At 55.9% G+C, this 17,835-nt stretch overlaps 1 protein-coding gene across 1 annotated transcript in view; it reads left to right on the plus strand.

The window, feature by feature from the left end:
• The window catches only part of CACNA1I (calcium voltage-gated channel subunit alpha1 I), a 150,729-nt gene that overhangs the window by 94,179 nt on the left and 38,715 nt on the right, over positions 1-17,835 (plus strand). Inside the window, exons 7-10 of the mRNA XM_007941688.1 lie at positions 571-680; positions 3,963-4,275; positions 6,430-6,836; positions 16,970-17,121. Coding sequence (XP_007939879.1) covers positions 571-680; positions 3,963-4,275; positions 6,430-6,836; positions 16,970-17,121 — 982 coding nt within the window. The remainder of the gene's footprint in view (positions 1-570; positions 681-3,962; positions 4,276-6,429; positions 6,837-16,969; positions 17,122-17,835) is intronic.

Genomic DNA, 17,835 nt, shown 5'->3' on the forward strand with positions numbered 1-17,835 from the left:
TGGGGTATGATTGGAGAGGCAGTGCTGTAGGACTTTGGGTATCTTTCTTGACCTCTGTGCCTTAATTTTATCATCTCTAAAATGGGGGTAATAACAGTGCCTCCTCTTTGGGTGGCTAGGCTTCGGGCATACTGGGGCAGCCCCAGTGTTTGTCTCTCCCAGGGTTTCTCTGTCCCTCTCTCAGGGAAGGAGTGTGGGGACAGAGTCACATCCCAGTCCTGCTGGGTGGGCTCTGTTAGCTTCACTTCCTGCAGTAGCAGCAGCAGAGGCTCAGGGAGGGTAAGTGGCCCAGCTCATTGCCGGAAATGGAACCCGGGCCTCCCTACTTCCAGCCCTCCCACCTGGTGTGGTGGACTAGAAAGGGAGCATGAGAGATCTGGCTCCACTCCTTCCTGGCTGTGTGCCATTGGGCCTCTCTGAACCTCAGTTTCCTCATCTGTCTAATGGGGATGAGGCTGCCTTGTAGAGAGACGTGTGAGAGAGAGAGTGTGTAGAGCTCCCTGGGCATGGTGGGGCCTCAGCCTGGGCATTTCCCCCAGCCGCCTGCCCGTCTCAGGCGCTCCCCGTCTCCTCTGTCGCTGGCACAGGTGATCACTCTGGAAGGCTGGGTGGAGATCATGTACTACGTGATGGATGCACACTCCTTCTATAACTTCATCTACTTCATTCTGCTCATCATAGTAAGTGTCCGGGAAGCCTGTGCTCTCGGGCCGAGCACAGAGGGGGCACAAACCAGGCAGCCAAGGACGGGGTGGGTGTTTGGGAGTTCCCAGGCAGCCCCTCACTGCCGAGAAAGAAAGCTGGAGTGGAGGGAGAGGGAGGGGCGGTCGTCAGAGGTGGCTGACCCCATGGGTGGTTGAAGGCGGCTGCAGGAAGCAGCTGTCACCTGGGATTGCCTTCATTTGTCATTTCTGGGCATTTATGTCAGCCAAGTGCTCTTCCTTGTCGTCTCGGGGAGCACCTTCTCCCGTGACCCGGAGTGGATGCCTCCCATGGGCCAGCTCGTTCCTCGGTCCCTGGGACCAAGATCGCTTCTGGGCAGGGTTTGGCGAGAGGGGGCCCACCCTGGTCAGGATGTGGGGGAGTCCCTGGCATTCTGGGGCGGTGGGGGGGATGGCCTTCTAGCTGTCGGGCAGCTCTCTGCCTTGTACGGGGGAGCTGGACGTGGACTCATGGCTCAATTGCAGAGCTGGGCCCCTTTCCTGCCAGGGCCTCCCACGCCCCCTGCACCATCTCCCCGAGCCAGGCTCATCCATTTGCCATGCCTGACGCAGCTTCAGCCGTGGCACGGTCCCCAAGTGTCAAGGTGATTCACACCCTGGAGAGTCCCCGCTGACTTACTGCTGCAGAGCTGGGCTCGCTGGTGTCCTGGTGGTGGGAGAGGGCACACCTGGTCCTCTGGGGCAATGCTTCGTCCTGGGCTGGCGGGACCTTGACCTGGGGGTGTGGACAAGCTGGCAGGTGACCTGAGATGCTCCTGCTGTTGGCACAGCCCTGATGCTCTCTTGGGGAGGCTGGGTTCTTTGCCCATAAGGAGACACCCCAGATAAAAGGAAAGAGGTCCAGGTTTTGTTTGGTTTCCCCACCCATTCACTTGCTTATTCATTCATGGGCAGGAAGCCCACACTCCCACCAATAGGCCTGACCTGAGAGCTAGGAGCAAAACAGAGTCAGGCCTGGCCCTGCCCTGGAAGAGATCAGGGGCTTGAAGGGTGATAGGCTGCCAGCAGCCAGTCACTAGACAGCCTCCAACCCAGCCTAGAGGAGGGGATTCTTGGAAGAGGTGATGCCGGAGCCTTAGCGGCTCAGGGGGCAGCAGGGAAAGAGGCTTCTGGGTGGGGACAGCTTGCAGAGACCCTGCCAGCAGACAGAAGCCTGCAGTGGAGAGACAGAAAACCAGGGGAGTGGCTCGAAGAGCCTGGAATTCCAGCAAGGGTCCTCCTAGTGGAGTTAAGGGTGGAGGTCTGGAGCCATTAACTCCCAGCAGACCTTGGGAGGCCCCTCAGTTCTCTGGGCTCCACAGGAAGTGGGGTGCAATGGTGGTACCTAGTACATGGCTCTGGGAGACTAGATGACACAGAGTCCGAAGTGTGTACAGCCCCGGCCTCCAACAAGCACTCAGTAAATGTGAGCCGCTACTCTCATTGCTAAGGAGCTCTGGTGGTGTAGTGGTTAAAGCATTTGGCTGCTAACCAAAACATTGGTGGTTCATACCACCAGCTGCTCCTCGGAAGAAAAACAAGGTGGTCTGCTTCTGTAAAGGTTTACAGCCTTGGAAACCCAATGAGTTGGAGTCAACCCAATGGCAGTGAGTTTTTCAGTTTTGACTATCACCTCTGCTACTGCTGCTGCTAGCTTGCAGGTGGCCCTGGCCCAGGAGAAAGGTTGCTGATGGGAGGCTGAGGATGCTCCAGAGAGCGGAGCCTGAACACCCACGCTCTCATACCACCCCATTACCTAGCCCTGCAGGGTACAGCCCATCCCGCAGGGAGGAACCTGAGCTCCACATGGGTCAGGGGTCTGGTGTGCACCACACAGCTGGTGAGAGGCCCTCAGCCCTCACACCCAGGTCCCCAGTGTGCCTTCTGATTGGTAAAGACCTAAGCTCATCTTGCCAAGCCTCCTTTTTTACAGATGGGGAGATGGAGAACCAGAGGGGACAGGGGACCCACCCAGGTCATTCAGGGCCAGCAGTGGCAGAGGCTGGGCTGGGGTAGAAGGCTGCCAGTTGTGAGAGTTCCAGGGGGCAGGGCTCATGACCACTCCCACAGGCCTGGTGTGATCGGGTCTCCAGGAAATGCTTGTTGAGGAAATGACAGAAGTGAGAGGGAACTCTTTTACCGAAACTGCTCACCGGAAAGGCAGGGGATTCTCCCACAGTCCTCTGGGCCAGGCTGCCCTTCACACCTCCCCCAGGATCCCAGCTCCCCAGGCATTCGGGAGGTGGGGGGAGGAGGCAAGGGCACGTTAGCAGACCAAGGTGTGGCCTGCGGGGCCTCCCTGTAGCATGCTTGGAAAAGGATGAGAAGCCATGCTGTCCTGGCTCTTAAGGTCGCTGAGTTGGCTTTTAAAGGCTCAGCAAACACCTGGGAGGGGCCTGTGCTCAGGAATCAGAGCATGTGTGGTGGACCCCGGCAGTGCAGGGGGAGGGTCTGTTTCCTAGACCCAAGCCTGCTCACCACGTGGGGACAACTCCCGATGGTAAGATCCTTAGTTCTAACTGGGGCAGCCTCGCCCCACCCTCCTGTGCAAACACCAACGGAGCCTTGCAGGAAACCTTCTCCGAGGGGCCTTTCCGTTTCTGTCCAGAGGCCCCGCTGAGACCTGGGGTCAAGGTCAGAGACAGGGCAGGGTGGAGGTAGGACTCAGGCCTGGGGAGCCCAGGAGGGGCTACGGACTCCCCTCGCCCCGGCATCAGTGCTGATGTCCCAGGCAGGATGGTGGCCGTGGCCAGGGCTGAGGGTCTGGCCCGAGGGGCTGCCTGGGCCACCGCCATCCTTGGGGCCCTCGCCTTCTCGCGGAGCGAGGCCTCAGCGATCTTTTCCTGTCCCTATCTGTGTCTCTGTGCCTCTCTGTCTCTGTGGGCCCCCCCATCTTGCCTCCTCCTCTGCCACCCTCTCCCCTGTCGCTCTGTGTGCCCCGTCCTGTGTATCCCGTCTGAGTCTGTCTCACTCTCTCTTGGGTCTCTCCGTATTCCCTGACTCTCTGCCTGCTCTGGCCTTTCCTTCTGTGCACTTTTTGTGCTGCTGTGTCTGTCCCTGTTCTTCTTCCTTTCTGCTTGTCTCTCTGGTCTCTCTGGTCTCTCCCTGTCTCTCTCTGTCTCCCTGTGCCTGTCTCTGTGTCTCCCTCCACCTTCCTCTCCCCGTGTCTTCCTGCTGACCCCCCACCCACTTGTCTCCACCTCTCCCACCCCCCTGTCCCCCTCCCTCCCTGTCCCTGTCCTCTCCTCCCGTTGGTCACAGGTGGGCTCCTTCTTCATGATCAACCTGTGCCTCGTTGTCATAGCGACCCAGTTCTCGGAGACCAAGCAGCGGGAGCACCGGCTGATGCTGGAACAGCGGCAGCGCTACCTGTCCTCCAGCACGGTGGCCAGCTACGCCGAGCCGGGCGACTGCTACGAGGAGATCTTTCAGTACGTCTGCCACGTCCTGCGAAAAGCCAAGCGTCGTGCCCGTGGCCTCTACCAGGCCCTGCAGAGTCGGCGCCAGGCCCTGGCCCCGGGGGCACCCGCCCCTGCCAAGCCAGGCCCCCATGCCAAGGAGCCCGGGCACTGCAGTAAGTGACCCTGCCTCCTGCCAGCACCTTCCCCCTGCCCCAACACATACATGTATCACACGCCTTAAACACGGGTGTCCAAAGGAGCAGTGTTTGCAAAAGATTCACGTCGTCCCCCAGAACAAGAGAAAACCCAGACGTCCAGAACTCCAGGTCTTCATTCTGAGCCCGTGGTTCCTTTACTAACCCTGAGTACCCGTCCTCACCTCCTCCGCCCCTGCCCCCTTTTCCCATCATGGCCAGGCCTGCACGGCTAGCTCAGGGGCGGCAACTCTTGCCCGGAGAATCTCTGTGTTGGCCCTGCTCCTGGGCCACATCCAGAAGAAATGAATACCTCTCTGACTTCAGTCTTCTAAGACTCTAAATTCCCACTCTTGGTTCCTGCGGCTACTCCTCAGCTTGCTAGCGTGGCTGAGCCGCGGATGGATGGAGAGATGGACCTGGAGCCCGTGGAATAAAGGGACCTGTGGGCCTGCCTCCCAGGAGCATGGGCATGTTGGGCACCCACACTACCTCGGGGTCTGTGGTTGTTTTGGGGAGTTAGTCCTGTAGACTTGGAAAGGGCTTCCCCATTCATAGAGGAAAGCAAGTGAGTGATCCTTATCCCCAGTATTCAGATGGGAAAACTAAGGTCCAGAGAGATGAAGGGAGCCACTTGAGGCCGCAGAGTGTCAGTGGCAGAAACTCAGGGTCATGGAATGTCAGAGTGGACAGTGTGTGGACTTCAGGTTCTTCATCTGTAAAATGGGAACAAAAGAGCTCTGCCCCCCACCTCCTGCACACGGCGCACGTGCAGTGGAATTCAGCCACCCCAGGCCCTGCTCTGAACATCCTCCTCCAGTCTCAAATCCTGGGAATTCGAGATTCCTGGGAGGCAAGCAGGAAGATTCCTTCTCAGAGCTGCCGCCCACCCTCCTCGGGCACCAGCCGTCAGGCCTGGCCTTGGAGGAGGTTCCAGGTGGCCCGTGGGCTGGCCCAGCACGTGGATGGAGGAGATGGGGTCTGGGCATGGCCGGCACCCAGCATTCCTGGATGACACGGGGGAGGGGCTTCCTGCTGCCGCCCACCGCCCTCTTCTGGGAACTTACATGAAGGGGAGTCTCGGGAGGGGGCTTCTAGAGGGAGAATTTGGCCCCCTGGCCCCTGGGCCTCCCATGCCACCTCCCTTCCCTGGGAAACAGGTATCTGAGGCATAGCCCCACATACAGGTGGGTGAAGCGAGGTCCGGGGGCAGGCAGGGCTGAGGTGGGACCAGAGCCCCAGCCCAGGGGAATGAGAGTCAAAGGGCCTTGTCAGGGCAGTGGGAGAGATTTGGAACAAATATGTAAATGAAAGATAGGCAGTCCATGCTTTTTTCCCCCTTTAATATTATTATTATTGTTTTCCTGCTTATACAAATAAAACGTGTTTACTCTAGGAAAATAGAAAGAATAGAGCCAGCTGCAATCCCACCCCCCAGAGGGAGGCCTCTTACTCCTCTCACACCATTCCTGGGGCTGTGGAGGGGGCAGACACTCCCCCCTGGTCCCCCAGGAGCCAACCCTGAATGACCCCAATGGAAGGAAGTCCTGGGACTTCAAGATGAGCACTTGCCCCTGCCCCAGGTCCCTGAGCCTCCTTCCTTCCCCAGGAAGTGACCAGTCCACATATAGGCAGGAGGAGTGAGGAGCGCCAAGGCATCCTTGGCTTCCTGGGAGGGGATGCCTGACCAGTTCTTTCTGAAGCTCCTTCCATTCCATCCATTCCCCAAACTCCAGGACGTCAGCAAGCAGGACAGTGGAGAAGGGCTAAGGTTCCTGGAGGGTCTGTTCAGGAATAGCCTGGCAGATGATGGAGAGTGATGGTTAATATATATACCAGGCACAGTTTTAGACTCATCCATGGATTAACTAACCATGCCCTTACAGTCACCCTCCAGGTGGTACTGCCGTTCCCCTTTTGTACAGGGCAGACCAATGCCCAGAGAAGGTCCCATTCTGCCTCTGGGTGGGCTGGCCCCAAGCCAGGCTCATTCCAGGCACATGCAGGTTGTATTCCAGAGTCAGGCCGGTCCAGTGTAAGTGGGTGTGCAGGCCTCCTCCCTGAGACCCTCTAGCATGCTCTGAGGTTTGATTACAATGTGGTCACCAACCCTACCCTCTGTTTGCCTTTCAGAGCTGTGCCCGCGACACGGCCCTCTGGACCCGACTCCTCACACACTGGTGCAGCCCATCTCTGCCATGTTGACCTCTGACCCTGCCTGCTGCCCCTGCTGCCAGCATGAGGCTGGCCGGAGGCCCTCAGGCCTGGGCAGCACAGACTCGGGCCAGGAGGGCTCGGACGTGGGCTCAGATGAGGTGGAGGGGGACGAGGCCCAGAGCAGCGAGGATGGGACCTCCTCGGGGCTGGACAAGGAGGACGAGGAGGAGCAGGCAGATGGGACGGCCTGGCTGTGCAGGGATGTGTGGAGGGAGACGCGGGCCAAGCTGCGGGGCATTGTGGACAGCAAGTACTTCAACCGGGGAATCATGATGGCTATCCTGGTGAACACCGTCAGCATGGGCATTGAGCACCATGAGCAGGCCAGTGTGGTGGGCGACGGTGGGCGGGAGGTGCGACCTGGGCCCCGGCCAGCCCTAGCCAGCTTGGGCTTGTTGAGCACCTACTGTGCACCTGTCTCCCTGCCCCTCTGACTGAGGCTGAGTCCTAGTCATCTGGGTGCCCAGTCCAGGGCCAGACACAAAGGAGAGAGACGCTCAGCATGTCTGATGATTGAGTAAATGAGTGATTGAATGAATGCGTGAGTGAGTGAATGAACAAACGAATGAATGAGTGAGTTAGTGAGGTTGTGATGGGACTGGGGTGCCTGGGGATGGGAATGAGTGAGATCTGGGCTTTTCCTCCCAAGCTGCCCAGTCCAGACACCAGAGCATCCACAGCTCATCCTCTGCCAAAAATCAAATCAAACTCACTTCTCTAGAGTCGATTCCAACTCATAGTGACCCCCATTGGGTTTTCGAGGTGGTAGATCTTTACAGAAATAGATTGTCCAGTCTTCCTTCTTCAGAGTGGCAGGTGAGTTTGAACCACCAACCTTCTGGTTAGCAGTCAAATGCCTCGGGCACTGTGCTACCAGAGCTCCTTCATCTCCCGCCAGTCCCTGCCAAATCTAACTTCCATTCCTCGCCTTTCCACTGAGCCCTCTGACTCCCTGAAATAGCCGAGAGTCTTTCCAGAGGGCTGATCTGCCAGGGCTCTTCCTGTCTCCAAACATCCATAGCTCCCCATTGCCCTCGGGACACGATCAGACCTTTCCACCAAACATTCAAGGCCCTTTGTGATCCACAGCCAACGTCACTGGGAGGTGGCCACCTCCCACCCTGGCACCCCACTTACACGTGCCCTTCCTGACACCTCTGTTCCACAGCCCATGGCACCAGGGGTGGCCCTGTAAAGGCTCCCCCATCTCCCTGACCCTGTGGCTTCTTCTGTCCTCGACTCTGAGTGCATAGGGTGAAGGGGGTGTTGCTGAGTTGCACACCATTTGGGGGCTATCGGAGGGTTCAGAAGTAAAAGGAGTTCAGAGAAGAGGTAGCCTTGGGGGTGGAGAGAAGGTTCCAGGAGGTGGCACGAACACCGGAGGGGGTTTACAAGAAAAGAGAAGGGTATTTGTGGGGACACAGGACAGAGGGGCTGAGATGGGAGGTTAGCATAGATGTCCCCGTTCATAGGTGAGACCCAGGGCAAGTCTAGTCCTGGCTTTGTGAAAATGTCATTTTCTGGCTCCCACCAGACCCTCGAGTCCCTGGGTGATGAAAACAGTTATGAGCTCACCTCTCAGGCACAAAGTTGGTGGTTTGAACCCAACCAGATCTACTTCCAAAAGGCCACAGCCTTGAAAGCCCCATGAAGTGGTTCTAGTCGGCATACATGGGGCTGCCCTGATGGAATCCACAGCAGCTGACACCCATCAAAACCCGACCCTAGGGGGGTCCTTCCCTTAACCTGCACCCTAGCCCTGTGAAGGCACTCCCACTGGGCAGCTGGTGACTCTGAGGCCCAGGGAAGGGAAGTCAAATATGGTCCCCAGCCAGCCGGGGGCCAGACTTGAACCCACATCTTCCTGTGGCAGGACCGACTCCCCCGCAGGGCTTAGGGTTCCAGGCTGGCCTTTATGTGTTTCTGCAGAGCCCGCCCCCAGCCAGCTGTGCCCTGCGGTGTGCCACGCTCTTATTTCTCTCTTCATTAACTCGCTCCATTCAATTCACTGAAATACGGCCCCTGGGGCTGCCACGACACTCTGTTTGGAGCTGCTGGTTTGCCAGCCATTCCAGCTTAATTAAAACGGTCCCTGGGGAAAGCTGGTGTGTGGGGGGGAATTCTGAAGGTTAACTCTGGGAGATGGGTGGCCCAGACCCAGCTCGCCTGGAGGCCAGCCTCTGGCCTTTGCCTGGCCCCAGCCTGCTAGGGGGTGGAGGCTGGCTGGGCTGGCATTCCTGGGAGGACTCTCCAGAAAACAGCTGCTGTTGGGGTGATGGAACTAGTGTGAGTGGGGCAGCCTCTCTACCAAGAGAGGCCTGCCACAGCTTGGCTAACACCAGACAGAGCCTGGGCACTGTCCTTCCCAGTGACCTGCTCATACTGGATTAAACTAACTCACTGCTGTCGAGTCACATCTGACTCATAGCAACCCCTACATGGGTTTCTGAGGCAGTATCACTATGGAAGTAGATGGCCCAATCTTCCTTCCGAGGAGCAGCTGGTGGGTTTGAACTGCCAGCCTTCTGGTTAGCAGTCAGGTGCCTTAGGCACTACACTACCAGACCTCCCCATACTGGATTGTGAGAATCAATTTCTAAACACTTTGAAATTTTGCAAACCGGTTGTTAAACAGTTGGTAGCTTAGAATTGGCCGTGGTGGGAATAAATGGAGCAAAGATGAAAGTTGTCAAGGATTTCATTTCACTTGGATCCACAATTAACGCCCATGGAAACAGCAGTTAGGATATCAAACAACATGTCATTGGGCAAATCTCCTGCAGAAGACCTCTTTAGCCTGAAAAAACAGAGCTGTCACCCTGAAGACTAAGGTGCACCTGACCTAAGCCACAGTATTTTCAATTGCCTTGTATGCATGCAGAAGCTGGGTAATGAATAAAGACCAAAGAAGAACTGATGCCTTGGAATTAAGGTGCTATTGAAGAATATTGACTATCCCATGGGCGGCCAGAAGAACAAACAAGTCTGTCTTGGAGGAAGTACAGCCAGAATGTTCCTTAGAAACGAGGATGGCCAGACTGCATCTTATGTACTTTGGTCATGTTGTCAGGAGGGACCAATCCCTGGAGAAGGACACCATGGTGGGTAAAGTAGAGGGTCAGTGAAAAAGAGGAAGACCCGCAATGAGATGGCCTGACACAGTGGCTGCAACAATGGGCTCAAATACAGCAATGAGTGTAAGGATGGCACAGGACTGGGGGGGTGGTCCTTCTGTTGAATGAGGGCTCACTGTGAGGTGGACTGACTTGACAGCACCTAACAACAGCAGCAGCAAATCAGAGCTGTTGATGGAGGCCTGCTAGCCAGTCTACTACTAGTCTTTGCCTTCCCACCCATGCCCTCCAAGGAACCCATGGCCAGGGCACCTCTCTCCTCTTCCCTGGTCTCCTCAGGGTCTCCCTGCCTAGCCTGTCCCCTTTTGCTCCATTGCCACACGCTGCCTGAGTGACATTTCTAATCTGCTCTCTGGCACTGCAGGTGTTGTGTGGTACTGGAATCATCTCTCCTGGCAGCTCCCCACCAGTTTGAGGGAGGCTGTTCTCACTGGCGTGCCTTCTGCCCATTGACCTTGGTCTTCTCATCCCTGAGCCAGGCACCTTGTGTGGTGCACCTCCCCTCATAGGGATCCGCTACTGTTTACTGAGCACCTACTAAGCGTCGGGTCCAAGCTAGCATGGTGGCATTATGTCCTCATGACCACTCTTGAAGCCAGTATCCTCACCCCCCAACACTTTGAAGGCAAGCTGAGAGGTGAAATTGCTCCCACGGTCAGGGTTCCATCCCTGGTTCTGCTGTTGACCAATAGGATGACCTTGGGTTGACCTTGGGAAGCCACTTGGCCACCCTCAGCCCGTGTCCTCATCTGCTCCCAGAGCGTCTGGAGGCTTCCATGTGTTGAGCCCAGAGAATCTGAAAGCTTCCATGTGTTGAGGTGCCTGGCACACAGCAGGTGCCCCATAAGTAGCACATAATTGTCGGTGAATCTGCCTCTCGATCTTTCTGCTGCCACCTGTTGGGGCAAGTTTACCATCTACCGTCTGGAGCCTCCAAAAATTAATTAATTAAAGAAAAAGTGAGGGGGAGGAAGGATTTTAAACACTTTCTTTTTAAAGCCACTCCAAGCCATAGCCATTGTTCGGCCAGGCTCTGGGCGGGGCCTGCTCGTGGGCCGGCTGGTATTTTTACTCTGCTCCCTAGGCTCCCAGACACTGCTGGTGACAAGCGATCCGCCCCCATGTTTATTTCGAGCATCCCTGTCTGAGGTGGCGCCTACTGGGAGAGGTGACCCAGGGCCACTGAGGCGGGCTACACTGGGGGAGCAGCAGGAGAAGTGGAGGCCCGGGCCTCAGTGTCACTGGCAGGTGGGGGAGTTGTCACAGGGGTCCTTCAGCTCCTTCTGCCCACCCTGGCCACATGTGCGGCCGAGGGGTGGGTGTGCAGGGGGAGGCAGAGCCCTGGGCTTGGGATCAGGAAGCCTGGGCTTTGCTTTCCTACACAAGTTTCCACTTGTTCGTCTGTAAAATGTGCTGTCAGCCTTGCCTGGTCCCAGGCCCTCAGGTGAGAGTGCAGAGGTGAGGTGGTAGGTATCTGTAGGCTTTAGTGGTGCCCGCTGCCTGGATCATGAGGGCGTGTAATGTCGGAAGTCAGCTCCATTACCAGGTTAATAAAGTGGCAGATGCAGTTCTTTGTAGGGTCTGGCCCAGAGAAGGTGACAAGTGATGGGGCCACTGGCCAGGCAGGGGCCTGTGAGTCATACATTAGTCAGGGAGGAAGGCTGCTTGAGAAGCAGGGGTGTCACATTCACTCAGGCTGCCTGGGGCCCCTCAAGGAGGCCAGGTTGCTTTGTTATCACTGCTTGTTACTGTATCATCATCGTATTGGTACATTGCGTGAGCCTTACAGCTGTCCTATGGGGTAGGCATGGAGAGTGTCCTCTCCACACTTGGCAGGTGGGGAAATCGAGGCTCAGAGAGGTGAAGTGGCTTGCTCAGAGTGCCGCTGTGGGGACTTGGCAGAGCTGGCTCCGACAGCTGAGGTCAGGATTCGGTGAGTTGAAGTGGAGTTTCCAGGAAGCTGGTAGGAGACAGAGAGACATGGGTCAGAAGGCATGGCACCTGGGAGCAGTCTTTCCTGTTTCTGCCATCACACACCCTTCCAGGCCATGACCCCTCCTGAACTGGGCCAGGCTGCCCGACATCCTCATCCTGTCCTGGAATTGGGTGGCTCTGTGTGTGTGTGTGTGTGTGTGTGCGATTTAGGTGAAAGTTTATAGAGCAAATTCACTTTCCGTATAGCAGTTCACATACACTTTCTTACATGACATTGACTGCAATTTCCCACAATGCATCAGCTCTCCTCCCACTTCCTCCTGATAGTTACCCCTTCCCTGTGACCTTCCCTCCCATGCACTCCTGCTCCCCGAGCTGTCTCCCTGTGCAAACACAGCCCTTCTATTCTCCCATGATTGATCTCTGCAAGGAGTGTATCTGCCTAGTGTAAATGTTCAGCTCATATGTCTGTCTTTTGTTTGGCTAGAGGCCACAGGAGTGGGTTCAATTCCAGACCTGAATGGCAGCTAGGGGCTATAGTCTCAGGGATTCCACCAGGCTCTATTGTCCAGCAAATCTGGTCCCCCTTTTTTTCTTCCAAATGATTTTGAGTTTTGTTCCACATTGTTCTCCCTCTCTATCCAGGATCTCCTACACAGATCTCCCTCCGAGTGGTTGACGGTGGTAGCCAGGCACCATCTAGTTCTTCTGGTCTCATAGTCATATAGGCTGTAGATCACATGGTGTACCAGTTTCTTGGACTAACTGTTTCCATGAATCTTTGGTTTTCTTCATTCTTCTTTGCTTTGGACAAGGAGAGACCCATTGTTGCATCTAAATGGCTGCTTGCAAGCTTTTAAGATCCCAGTCGCTACTCACCAAAGTAGGATGTGGAACAATGTTTTGTGTAGTATGTTATGCCAATTGAGCTTGATGTCCCCTGCAACTATGGTCCTGAGCCCAGAGGTCCAACTACTCACTTCTGGAAGGTGGCTCTTTCCTAGCTCAAGTCACAAAAGTTGGAGAACCAAAAGCAGAAGGTCTTCTGAGTTGGCAGCAGGGCAGGGATGCAGGGAGCCTCCCAGGACAGGGCTGACGCCAGACAGGGGCACGTCTCTACTGGCACAACTCCCAGGGGCTGCAGTTCAAGACCCTTAAGTCAGTGGATGGATTTATTCTCCTGGGAAGGGGGGACGGGGTGGCTTAGCCCAAAATTCTAGCTCTGTGGAGCCTAGGGGAGAAGAAGGTACCAACATGGGTTACAGTCAAGAAAGGTTCCCTGGAGGTGGTGGCATAGGCGATGGATCCTGAAGGATGAGTAGGAGTTCATCAGTTAGATGGAGAGGAGGGACAGGCCCTGTGACTGGGAACATCGTCATCTCCCCAAAGGGCTCTGAGCATAAAGGTAGGTCAGACAACAGGGTGGCCGGGAGGGCCCTCTGTCAGTGAAGGGCCTTGGTGTGGGCTTTAACTTCAGGGCAATGGGGAGCCACAGCAGGTTTGTAAGGAGAGAAGTGGCTGTGCCAAATTAGTCTCAAGTCAGGAAAGGGAGGCAAGTGAAGGCAGCCTGGGCCCTGGGGAAGTGGGTGGGGACAGAGGGAGGGACCTGGGTTTGAGATCTTACTCCCCTACTGACTGGCCGTGGTTCAGGAAAGTCACTTCTCCCATCTGAATCTCAGGTTCCCCTCCTGGAAAAAACCCAACCCAACCCATGGCTGTCAAGTCCATTCTGACCCATGGTGACCCTATAGGACATAGTAGAACTGCCCCGTAAGGTGTCCAAGGCTGCAATCTTTATGAAAGCAGACTGCTCCATCTTTCTTTTGAGTAGCAGCTGGTGGGTTTGAACCTCTGACTTTTTGCTTAGCAGCTGAGTGCTCTAACCACCGTGCCACCAGGGCTCCTCTCCCCATCTGTAAAATGGGCATCATTGAGGATTGTTTGGGGCTTGGATGAGAGGATGCATTGAAAGGGCTGAGTGGGCTTGGCCTGTGGACACAGGTAACCAACCAGCTTGGCTGCTGACAGTCACAGTGTTGTCCTGACCCCATCTCTCCCCTGAAAGCCCTGCCCTGAGCACTGGTTTTTGCCCTCCACTACTCAGCCCCACCGTGAGGAGAGTCACACTCAGTGTACACTGGGTGACAGCAGGCTTCCCACCTGCTCTCCAGGGAGAAGGAGCCTGCTGGGGTGGACAGGTGCCTGGGGCCAGCCCTGCCCAGCAGGCCCTCTCTACCCTGCAGAAACATCCAGAAGCCAGCCTGCCACAGGCCACCCAAGCCTGGCACCAGACCCTCTCTGTTGGCCTCATGTCCTCAGTCCTCACCAGCACTCCAGCCTCTTCTGGGTACCTGGGTTTTCTCTGCCGTCAGGCACCGCCCTCACTGGGTGGGTCTCTGCTATCCCTTTGGGCCTCTGCTGTCCATGTCTGCTTCCTGTGTGTCTCTCACTCTGGCTGTGTCTGACTCACAGTGTCCTTATCCAGGTCCTCCTGTATGTCTGTCTCTGTGTGTCTGTAAGTCTCAGTCTCCCCACACCTTGCCTTTTCCTGTCAGCATCAGGGTCTGTATCCATGTGTCTTTTGAGTCTGTCCATCTCTCTCATCTCTGTCCCATCTCTCTCCACCCACCCACCTCCCCACGGTCTCTCACTTTGTCTGTATTTGTCTCTGCTTGCTGTCTCTCTCCACCCTGGCTCTCTCTTGCCCAGAAAAACACTTAGAGGAGTGATGGATAGTCCATTAGAAAGAGATTCACAGGTGCGTGCTCACTGACTGCAGAAGCAGCTGTTGCGAGGGAGGTGGAAACAAGCTGTGACCTTTCGGGAGAGAGTGTGCGGCCCGCATCTATTGTGGGAGTGTGTGTGCGCAGCCGGTGTGGGCGAGGAGTCACCATCAGGGGCTGTCAGTGGCCATAGTGTCCTCTTCCATGGACAGCGTGTGACTGCTAGGTGGGCCCTGGCTCAGCCAGGGATGCTGACTCCTCCTGCCCAGGGGGCCCCTCTCGGGTCCCACTCCCCCTCTGAGACCGTTTTGTGAGTCAGATGTAATTACGTCTGGAATTGGGGCCGTCTCCTTTTATCTGGAGCTCGTGGTTTTATTAGATTTCCCAGGCACCAGGCCGGGAGTGGGTGGTTGGGTTGTTAGTCTTTCCTCTTCTCTTTTTAACCCAAGTGGTATAAAAGTCAGCTCCTGGAGCACCCTGTCACCCGGTCGAGGGGCCGGGGGCGGGCAATGCTAAGGGGTGGGAGCCGCTCCTGCTTCCATCCTCAGCCTTCCCCCTCCTAGTCTTTGCTCTGGGTAGTCTCTCTGCTTGGACCCCTTTCTCTTTTCCTGCCACCTGGCTGCCCCCTTTTTAGCTTCCAGGTCTCTGTTGATTGTCCTTTTGTCTAGGAAGCTGTTCCTGATTCCACTAAGACTAGAGTTGAGCCCCTCAACTTCCCTCCGTCTTGTTAGCTGTGGTTGGCAGTCCTTACCACCACAGCATGTGCTCCTCATGGGCAAGAACAATGAGGACTCACCCCTGCCACCTGGGTAGCACAGGCCACACACAGTGGCCACTCCGAAGTATCTGTGGAATGCAAGCAAGAATGAATGAATGAATGAATGAATTCAGGCAGAGAGCAGTTTGGAGTCAGGCTTGGTTCAGCCCCTTCCCTGCTGGGGGCCCTGAGCAAGTCCCTTTATTTCTCCAAGCCTCAGTTTCCTCATCTGTAAAATGGAGACACTAACAATGACCTTGGAGTGATGCAAATGGTTAATGTACCCAGGGGCTAACTGTAAGATTGAAATTTTGAGTTCACCAGATGTGCCTTCAAAGAAAGGCCTGGTAATCTGAAAAATCAGCCATCGAAAACCCCATGACACACCCGGGCCATCCTGAGTTGGAGGTGACTCTGTGGCACCTGGTATTCATGTCCTCACAGGCTGTGCTAAGGAGCCAGTAGCTGTGTGGGGTGTCGAGCTCAGCATGAGGCAAGGGGTCAAGGCTGAACAGACGGGCTGCCCTTCGCTGTGATTCTGGCGGGAATGACCTGGTGTAGGGCAGTGAGCCCAAACCAGACACTGTGCCACTGGGGCTGCGAGGGGAGAGAAAGGACTGGGGCCTCATGAGACTCTTAGCAGAGAGGTTTGGAGTGAATGTGGTCATCTTATATTTGGCCCTCTCACTTTATGGATGAGGAAACCCAGGCCCAGAAGGAAACCCAGCGTCACTCATACTGTCCACGCTAGGCCTCGAACCAGGGTCTGGGCTTCTCACTGGCTGGGTTTGCCGAGTTCTACGTGCTCTGGTAGCATAGGGGCTAAGACACTTGCCTGCTAACCGGACGGCTGGCGGTTCAAATCCACTGGCCACTCCTCGGAAGGAAGGTTGGGCAATCCTACTTCTGTAGCGATACTGCCTCAGAAACCCAAGGAGGGGTCGCTATGAGTCGAGTTTGACTTGACGGCACATAACAACAACAACAACAACCTGCTGCTAGAAACTAGATGGCAAATGGGGCTGGTCTCCCTTGGGTCAGCTGGTCACCCTGGGCAGTCCCTTAATCTCCCTGGGCCCAGTGCCCTCCCCTGACAAGTGGGTGAAGGACGTCCACAGCCCTGAGCTGTGGTTAACAGCTGTCACATGTGCTTTGTGCACTGGGTCCCTTTCTCCCCTTCACTACCACATGTGTCTCCAACTTCTCATGACCCTGAGGTGGCTGTTGCTGGGCAGGAAAAGAGAGGGGAGGCTCGTCTGGGAGGTCTGCACAGACGGTGCAGAGTGGGAGCGTTGGGGCCCAGCTGACTGGGTTCGAGTCCTGACTCCCCACTCACTAGCTCTGTGAGCTCAGACTTGGCCTCTCTGAACCTGCTTCCTCACCTGCAAATAGGCTCTTGTGAGGAACTAGTTGATGAGGCCCCTGGGAAGTGTGTAGAATAGCCCCTGCCACGTGGGCACATGGGACGCGCTCACTAAATGGGGCAGGCTCCTGAGCCAATAGTTTGCAGAGACCCCTAACCTGCTTCCCCATCTTGCTCTGCGTCTGGCCCCATGACCTCAGGCTGTTTCCGAGCCTCCATTTTCTGCCCCGTGATATGGATATCATAACACCTTTTTGGGTGAGGAATGAGCAGTAACAGCATTATTTCCAAATTTGTGGAGGTTTAGTCCCGGGGGTTCCCTCCTCACCAAGCCTCGCCATCAGCAGTGACCTCTCAGAGCCCCAGGGGGGCAGAGGTAAGAGGCCCTCGAGGCCACGTGCAGGGGGAAGCCTGAGCTCAGAGAGGAGGCTAACTATGTCACACAGCCAGTATAGCAGAGCCAGGCCTGCCCACCTCCCTGGGGGGCCTGGGGCTGATGCTGTCCAGCTGGCCTGATTGGGTCCCCCCCACCACGCCCCCACAGCCCGAGGAACTGACCAATATCCTGGAGATCTGTAACGTGGTCTTCACCAGTATGTTTGCCCTGGAGATGATCCTGAAGCTGGCCGCCTTCGGGCTCTTTGACTACCTGCACAACCCCTATAACATCTTCGACAGCATCATTGTCATCATCAGGTACTCTCCCTTCCCCCTGCTGCCCGCTGCCCCACTGCCACCGCTCAGCAGAGGGGCTGAGTGGGGGATTCAGTGTGCTGGCTCCCAGCCCGGCCAGAAGAGCTTTGGACTAATGATTCTTTACCCTGTGGGCAGACCCCCTGCAGAACAATATTTCAAGTGCACAAAATACAATGCACAAAGTTCCAAAGGGAGCCAATGACACGACCAGAGTTATTGGAGTCCTTAGGAGTCTGCGATTCAGCAGTCGAGGTGCTGCTCGATCGGTGCACTCACTGGCAAAATCCGGCAGCGGGTCTGTGACTACCATCATTCCAAACAAGAGCTGAGCACAGACACTATTTGGAAGTACGTGCATCAACTGTCACGTGACGGGAGCCCACTGGTGGTCTCAGGGGGCGACATTCTCTGTGGTGTGTTCCCATTAGTAATTGAAAGCACTGCTCGCCCCATCTCTGTAAGAGACTACAGACATTTCCAGACCTCCTAAATTCTAGCCACAGACACCTTGGGGGGCTGGTCCATGGACCCCAGATTAAGAATCCCGTATTCAAAAACTAAAAAAAAAACCCAACTCACTGACACTGAGTCGGTTCTAACTCATAGCAACCCTTGGGTTTCTGAGGCAGTAAATCTTTACGGAGGTAGACTGCCCAATCTTCCTTCCACAGAGTGGCTGGTGGGTTTGAACCACCAACCTGCTGGTTAGCGATC

This window comes from Orycteropus afer, unplaced genomic scaffold (genome assembly GCF_000298275.1).
Source record: "Orycteropus afer afer isolate SDZICR_OR568_19922 unplaced genomic scaffold, OryAfe1.0 scaffold00083, whole genome shotgun sequence".
In the NCBI taxonomy this organism is placed as follows: Eukaryota; Metazoa; Chordata; class Mammalia; order Tubulidentata; family Orycteropodidae; genus Orycteropus; species Orycteropus afer.